This window comes from Ambystoma mexicanum, chromosome 3p, assembly GCF_040938575.1.
Source record: "Ambystoma mexicanum isolate Mex_15411 chromosome 3p, UKY_AmexF1_1, whole genome shotgun sequence".
Lineage (NCBI taxonomy): Eukaryota > Metazoa > Chordata > Amphibia > Caudata > Ambystomatidae > Ambystoma > Ambystoma mexicanum.
The window spans coordinates 280,327,002-280,335,653 of NC_090925.1; the positions used below are offsets into that span (position 1 = coordinate 280,327,002).

Consider the following 8,652-nt stretch of genomic DNA (forward strand, 5'->3'; position numbering starts at 1 on the left):
GGAAGGATTGATCAACAAGTCGTTCACTATTGAATACTCCCCCAAAACATTCCACAATCACTGGAGGCCTATCGGAGTACATTCCATTAAGACAATACCGTCCAGATAGGCGATTCATCTAAATGTTTGCTTCCCTATCTTTGGACTTACTTGCGCATGAGGACTCAAGGCCTCATTTAGATCAGCCAGGTAGAGGTTGAAGAGGCAGGGGGCTAATATGCACCCCTGCCTCACTCCTCTTTCTGTTGTAACTGGACTAGTTAGATGTCCATGACCATCCAATCTTACTTTTACCTGTATATTTTCATGTAGGTGGACTATTATTGCCAACAGGCTTGCAGGCCATCCCCATTGCTTTAACTTCTGCCATAGGCTCTCTCTATTAATGGTGTCAAACGTATTTGATAAATCTACCAAGGCTCCATAGAGAGGGGGTCAACCCTTAGTCCAGGCCTTAACACACATGATATTTATTATGATAACATTCAGGGAAGTTGACAAACCCTTTCTAAAGCGAATTTGTTGTTTATGGAAATTTCCCTTGCTACTGGCCCACAATTCCAGTTCTTTCAAGACAGTGCCCACAAAAACCTTGCTACCAGCATCTAAAAGGGCTATCAGGTGATAGTTGACAGGATCAGCCAGATCGCCCTTCTTATAAATCGGAATTATGATAGTGGTTTTCCAAGTCTGCCGGCACTGTCTATTCCTGATCATGCTATTGAACAGTACCAACAATATTTTAGACCAAGTGGCAATATCAGATTTTCGAATAGCGTTGGTTAGACCATTGGGACTGGCTGCTCTTGAGGATGATAATTTTGTTACCAGTAGGGCTATGTCCTCCATAGTCAAATGTAGCTTCCAGGGTCCCCAACAAATCCCCCCACACCTCACTATAAGGCTTCTTGTATACATCAAGAAAGTGTCTTCTCCAAAAACTCTCAGCTACTGTATTACCTTGAAGTTGGCTTTGATTACCTTTATCTTGATTCACCAATGACCTGAAATTCCACGAGTTCCTTGTAGCTAGAATTCCCAGCAATAGTTCTCCCTCTCTTTGGGCTCATAAAAATAGATGAGCCCGTGACCAGTTCTGATAGTCACTCTTTAATTTATTTTTCTCCCTTTGGAGGTCTATCTTAGAGTGACATTTATAATTCAGACCCCGGATGCTTCTTAATAAAAGGTATACTTAGGTTTTACACCAATTTTAAATCCAATATGGACAAGGGGGATCTTGCTCCCATATAAACTCTACGAATTTCAATGGACAGCATACTCTGTCCAGTTCAACTTCGGACAAAAAACCCAATCTTGTGCTTAGAATTTTGTTAAGCTTCACACCGCTACTTTTGAATTTTGAGATTCTGTTCCCAACAGCATTAACCAGTAGCCCATCCTGATACCCTATGTCTGCTCCTATCACTGACAATGAAAGTCCAGCAGTGAGCATGTTATGGTCACTGTACCCAGTTTCCTTTATCTCTATGATGGCACAGCGACCAAACATGAGTATCTTGTCAATTCATCTAAACCCATTCCATCTAATACCATTCCATCGAAATTTTTCCATCTAAAACATTTGCATCTAATGCATGTTTTTTGGGGGGTAAAGGGTAAAGGGTTTTTGTTCAGGTGCATTTTAAAGGGTATAAGACAGGAGTTTGGGGGGGCAAAAAAAAAGAAAAACAAAAAAAGAATGCATTAGATGGACATTTTTTAGATAGACAAATGTCGATGGAATGGCGTTAGATGCAATGGTTTTTGATGAAATGACCATAAACCCTAAACATGCCCCCTGAAAGGACCAAGTAGTGGATAATGGAGCCAGAGGATCCATTCTTCCAGGTCTGAGCCGGACCCAGATCACCCCTAACACTACCATTCGCCATATACAGGACCCAAACCTTTAACAAGCTCATTTTTGCTGTTCACACAAGCTGCTACATTTTTACCAGCGGAAGGGTGGAGATGTAGACAATACGAGTTTAAATTGCCTGCTATCACTAATCCCATTGGACCATTCGGGGAGGTGGCATTCAGTTTCATTGCAGACAAACTCTCTAAGAAAAAGCCCAAGTTGGAGCACTCAGGGTTCCAATACAGATTCACTATTTTTCTCTCTTTAATTATTGACCCATTTTAAAATGTATTTCTAGCTGCGAGGATTCCTTGGGAATTAGTAGATACATTTTCTAAATCCATTATAGTGTCCAGTTCACCGTTCAGGAATACAGTTCCCAGCTCACTCTTAACAAATATAGTGGCCCAGCTCACTTTTTAGCAATATGTTAACCCAGCTCACTCTTAAAGGTCTAGTGCCCAAAGGGATATAATGCCTACCTCACTGCTACGATTCACGGGGTCCGGGTCTTTTAAGTCTCTCAGGCTTTCCAATCTCTCCGGCTTCTCAGTGGGCCAGCTCATCAAGCTCTGCCTCTGTGGCCTGATGTCTGGTTTCAGCATACGCTGTCCCGGTGACTTTTTCACTCTTGGATGACTGTGTCACACCTTGTCCCAATGTCTTCTGCGCTTACATAAGCCCCTCCTTAATTTTGCCAATCTCCTATTGCCCGAGATGTGTTCTGTTCTAACTTCAATTTTATGGAGCCCTCTGTTAGGCTCTGCATCTCCAAGATTCAATGTTCCCCACCTACTGCTGGTCTGCAGCATTTAGTGGGTTCATACACCTTGGTGGCCATCTTGGACCAGGTGTAAGTCCTGCTTTCTTGCACAGCTGTGCTTTGCAAGCTTGTGGCTCCCGGTGCTTCAGTCTCTAGAGGGGTCTGTGTGTTTGTTGCAGCAGTTTCACCAGTTCCCTTGGTGAGTGTCCACTGGGGCACCAGCAGTAATTCATGATCCCGTTGAGCAGTTTTCTATTTTGAATATTTTTTTCCCCTGGACTTCGGTGTCTGGTTTCTCGTTGCCTTTCTCCAAAAGGCTCCTTATGCCATACAGGACTCCACAACTCTACCATGTTCTCGTCAGGGTGTTTTAGAATTCCTGCTTGATGCAGGGGTTGTATATTCCTCAACGGTCTCCATGAGCACATGCGAAACTGGGACCAGGGTTTCATCTGGGCAAAATCTTCCTGCCCTATCCAGGGCCTCTGATGATGAACAAACATAGGGATTTCTCTGGAATTGGGTCTCTCATCTCGGGACCTCCTCATAAATAGAGGGGTATGTTTGGGAGCAGGACACGAGTTTCACCATACTCCATGTCTTGTGATGATAGGTCAGAGCAGAGGCATGGACTTGGAGGGGGTCTCTGCAAATCTCATTCTGTACTACTTCCAGGTAGCTCATGGCCCTGGATATGCCAGCGTCACTGCCTTGAGACTAGGTGATTTCATCAGAGACATTTGGAGGGCTGTTAGGATGCCCTGTGTGACTCATATCACACAGTTACATTGTGGTGATTTATTCTGCACTATACAATATGAAAAATGCCTTGCCTGCTCTTTCATCCAACTTAAATTCCCCCCTTGTGTTGCTTTTTGTGTTTCCTTGCCCTTCAGGTCTGCCAGTTTGTGTTCTCTGTGAATGGGGTTTGTGTGCTGCACCTCGACTACCAACATATCAGCAGCCTGATAATGACCGGTCCTCGGACACTGGTGTTGGAGGTGATGGAGGCTGTTCAGTGAGTCATAGAGAAATCAACCCTCGAGGGTGGCTGCTGGGCCCTTCAAGATGCTAAGGAGGCGTAGGATCCGAGCCAAAGGGCCTGCAAGATACATGAACTGAAACTGTTCGCTGTCGATAAACTCTGCACAAAGTATTTATGGAGAGAGCCCTTTATGTGCTATGTTGTTTTTCTGTAGTGTTGAGATGTTTATTTTTTCATCTCTGATCTTTGGACTGTCCTTCCGCCAAAATGCTTGCCACCCATTCTCTGTGCCTAGTGCCCTGGTGACCATGTGAAGACCGCTAGAAAGCCATCATCCCTTTCCCCAACTGGCCTTTTCTTAAAAGACTATAAGCTCTCTGTTCTTTGACCCCCTTCCTGTCTGCAAACATGTTTAGTTTCTAAAAATAGTACAAGCTTTCTCTGAACTCCTTTTACTACGCCCCTGATGACCCCAGTCCCAGAGCTAATGACATCATATGGTATTTGGCCCACCTGAAGCCCATTGCAGACATGTGTGATGTCATCACTCTGCGACCTCTGACTTAGTTTGAAGTTCGCGTGTAAGTATCCATTTTAATTTCATAAGTTAAAAAAGGGGCTATCTAGAGCATATTTGTGGGTATTTAAATATTGACAAACTGCACAGTCTTTGGCCATTTTGCATTTCGAAAACTTTTTGCTCCCAGATACAAAATGTCAAGTGGTATAGGGATTTGAAAAAAAATATTTTCGTTGGCGCGTGTAATGTGACCTTCATTCTTTAATAGCATTACATGTGTTAGTGTGAGCAACTGCATTATAGCAATGATCTATAGGTGGTCATCCTGTATGCTGGCCCTGTAATGCTATCGATTGATGAGAGGAGGCTGGCATTAACGGATGCCAATCCTAATCCAGGAAAAACAGTTAAAGAAATGTAAAAGCAAAACAATGGGAATGATATGGTATTATTACAATTGGACAATTCAATTAGTCTAATAATAAAACAGATAACCTTCTGAACTTCCGGTCAAGATTAATTTACCAAACACATTGATTGCAGACCTGAAACGGTGGCCACACCCAACTCCCTGCTGCCATCCCTACCATCTTTTTTTTATTCCAACTAATCCCTACTCCCCCCACTTGCCAGCTACCCCATTTTTTCTCTCGGACCCATTTGTCCCTTTCCGCTTCTCGCTGTGTCCTCGCCCCTTCTCTCCGGTTCACCCCTTTTCCATTGGTTTGCCGCACTGTTCCCTTTTCTGCCACAAGGCATTTCAGTGCCGGAAACGGCGACTACCTCTGCTATTTACAATAAAACAAATTGCTTCGCTTGACTTGATTACAAACTAATAACCAGAATAGATCTTTTTTAATTATTGTTGTACATTTTTTAGACAATGAAATGCCTTTTTCTTTTCTCCTAGCCCAGAGTTGGAACTAGGAGCAGATGAAAACTTTATTTTGTAATGTTTTAAAACATATACAAATTATTTAAATATTTCTAGTACCATTTGGAGAACTTGTCTTTGTATGTATTAGCATTCTTCGTTGTTGTTTATAGATGTCTTGACTTTAAAACTTTGGAATTTCTGAAATTCTCCATTATGTTGTCATTTTAGTAAATGAAAATGTAGCATTTAAATGCTATTAAAATAAATAGGGTGGAAAATGGGAAGTTGCAAGCTATTAGCCAGACATAAAAAGCACTCGCTGTAGAGAATGAATGCGCGTTCCGCACAAGCAGACATCACCCAATGTCCTACTCCCGAGAGGGAATTCTCGCTTACCACTGATGAGTGGACATTTAACTAAGGCTTCTGGTGGTATACAAACAAAGCTGAAGGACACATGTTTTGTAAATATCCCTAAGAATCCATAGGCGGCATCATTGGAACATTATCCATTATATGGCTTTGACATTACCTGAAGAATGGGACTTTAAAAAAAATGCACGATTCTTACTAGTTGGAATCTTTAATTAATGCGAATAGTGTAAATCCTGTGAATTATGGCAAATAATTCATGATGGGCATTTATGGATAAGGGTTTATAGTCATTGCATCGAATGCCAAAGCATGGAATGCCTTACCATAGGAAAAAAAGCATCGAGATTCATTTTCTTTTTCTTTTTTTTAATGGGGGCCATCCCCCCTTTTTTAACCTCAAAAAACCCATTATAATTAAAATAAACCCTTTACCATTGAAAAAAATGCATTCAATGCTTTTTTTCGATGCATTTTTTTCTATGGTAAGGCATTCCATGCTTTGGCAGTCGATGCCAAGACTAGATACCATGGATTAGGGGATGTAAATGTAGTAGTGTCTGTGCAAATACAAAGTCTCCTTTCAAATGTGAAAACGATACACTTTAGAAAATGATGTGTCCTTCATTGCAGGCCCTCCTAGATATTCCACAGTTACACTGTACATCCGATACTACGGGGGTCATTACGGGTTTGCCGGTAGCCCACCTGTACTGCCGGCGGGTTACTGGCAAACCCACCTTACCTCTAACGGTGCTTGATATCCTGATGTTATCGGGAGATTACGGGTGCCGGCAACAGCGGTAAGTTCCTATTCCATGGAGGCTGATAGGTCAGCCCTGCCAGTAGTTCACTGCCCCTACCGGCAAACTCGGACTGTACCAGTTCGGATAAATGCAGGATCCGGTATTACCAGCATTTTCCCCATCATTTTTATCAGACTGACACACTCGTAATGAGACCCTGTGTCTATTGCTGTTCAAATTGCCTTACTTATTGGTACAATATTAACGGCTTGATTCTCAAATATTGGTACTGGAGCAAATCGGGAGATTCCCGTGAGCATCTGAGATTCGCACCTGCTAAAACTGGAGAAAACCTGGAAAAGCCTGCAGCATCTCTGAGATGACACTCAGCACATCCTAGCGCATGCACGTCTCACAGATGCCTCTAACATTCACAATTTGGCTCTATTTTGAATCTTTGAGAATCATGTATATGGTCACACATGCTCCATGGGTTTCCAGGTTGTTGGGAGCATTAGTGCTTGGCAAAGCAGTGTGTGCTCATGGCTTTTACTGGGGAGTACAGCCTGTGTTTTCTTTATGCCGATTGGCCAGACACTCCTTCAGGGTGCTAATTCTAGTTTGACCGCACTGTTTTCTTAACCAACCTTTACCAGCAGTTAATGATGGTCTGCTCAGGGGTTATTCACTGGATGTGTCACTCCCCATTACAGCTCTCCCCTAAAACCAGTGCAGATAATGTAAGGGGCAAGTCAAATGGAACCCTTTGGGGAAATAAAGCCATGAGTATAATATAGTGAGGATTGTAGAATTACTATTCTAATTCTCCTATGCAAGATGATTTTCTGATCCCATAAAGGGAAGATATTTTTCATCAATCTTGGATAGAAGGTATTTATTGGAGTGAAGTACACCCTGGAAAAGAACCAGATGCTACTGTCATGAGGGGAAATGTATTTATTTATTTAATTGTTTTTTGTAAGCGGATCCAGGATTCGAACCTCTGTTGTTTGTCGTGGTATTGGTTCCAAGACCAGCGTGTTGCTCCTGTGCTAGCTTCTGGAACGGAAGGAGGCTCAGAGCACGAGTGAGCTGATGGATTGCTATGCTCTGAAACGATAAAATCATCGCAATCTTATATCCCTGATGACATGAAATCATCAAACACTGTTGTACCTTTTTTCAATTCCACTAAAATGTATATTGACCCACTGTTTTAGCAGGATCAATATATGTAAATATAAGTGTCAGTAATTTAAAAAGTGAAAAGGTAAATCCTCATTAAAAAAGAATCATGTGATATTTCAGAGATGCCCTTTGCATAGGAGAGTGGGTGAAATTGTCTGGGACAATTTAATTAGTGAGGATGAAACCCTCTTACTCTGGGATGCATAGGCTAAAGGCGGTGGGGGAAGGGCGGGGGTGGGAGAGTATGAGAACTGCCAGTACCTAAATTTGGAATTCAAAATCGGTTTGATTAGAATGAGATTTTCGAATTACCTTTTGATTTGGATTTCAAAAGGCAAGTTAAAATCGTTTCACAAGTCAAATTAATAATTGAGCATTCTGAGTAGATGCGCCCAGTTCTGATGAGGTATTTTGAAATCCGATTGGCCAAGCAGATTTCAGAATGCTAAATTCATTTACCTTGTGCTGGAGGGTGCAATGTTGGTCAAATTGTCATTTGAAAAACTGAATGGAATGAATTGATAATCGCATAGCGGATGCCTGGAAAGAGTTGGGTGTCAGAATGATGGCAAGGTGGTTCAGCCTCTTTCTAATTCAGGGGTTGGCAATTGCCATTCTTCTAGTCGAAGGTGGATGGGACTCTGAAGTGTTTCAGGGAAAGATCTAGGACCTTCTGATCTTATCCAGAATATGGGTCTGACACTCGGGGTGGCGGCAGATTGTGTAGATATGGGTGGCATGTTGGCATGCACCGGGCCAGTGCATGCCCTGGCTGACAGCACTGGGACTGGTATGAATTTCAAAAGCAATGTTCAAGTCCATGCAAATATTGTTTTGCCACGCCATGTGGCTCCTGTCCTCTCAAACCTTCTCTCCTGGGTGGTTGCAAAGTAATCTTGGGGACTAATGAGCCATGGAGCGTACATGCTGAGTATATTGCATGATCATTTTAATCCTTAATGTGTTTGTAAGTACAAGTTCATATTTAATAGTATAAAGCTTCTTAATAAAGCACCGTTTTTGTAATTGTCATTTTTGTGTGACTCTTCTGAATTTGCTTGTAGCCTTTTGACTATTGTTGTGATCAAGCAGCTTGAGCAAGCCATAAGGCAGTGCCCCTTCCCCAAACACACAAATAATAAATAAATAAAACACGGGAACTGAACGTAGACCTGGAAATCTATTCTATTAACTAGACCCCACACCCCTGTTTTGACCGAACAGTCGCATGATGCTCTTAACAGGATACAGTGACTGCAGCCCAGGTTGAGCAGGCTAGTCAAACTCTGGATTATGTAAATTACTCCCATAAGCACCCAGCCTAAAATAATTCCTGA

At 42.3% G+C, this 8,652-nt stretch overlaps 1 protein-coding gene across 2 annotated transcripts in view; it reads left to right on the plus strand.

The window, feature by feature from the left end:
• Nucleotides 1-8,347, plus strand: part of LOC138580340 (DEP domain-containing mTOR-interacting protein-like) — a 313,232-nt gene extending 304,885 nt beyond the window's left edge. For both annotated transcript variants that reach the window (XM_069650799.1, XM_069650800.1), the window contains exon 9: nucleotides 3,524-8,347. In XM_069650799.1, the coding sequence (XP_069506900.1) occupies nucleotides 3,524-3,649 (126 nt within the window). In that variant the 3' untranslated portion in view covers nucleotides 3,650-8,347. The remainder of the gene's footprint in view (nucleotides 1-3,523) is intronic.
• Nucleotides 8,348-8,652: the final 305 nt, after the last annotated feature.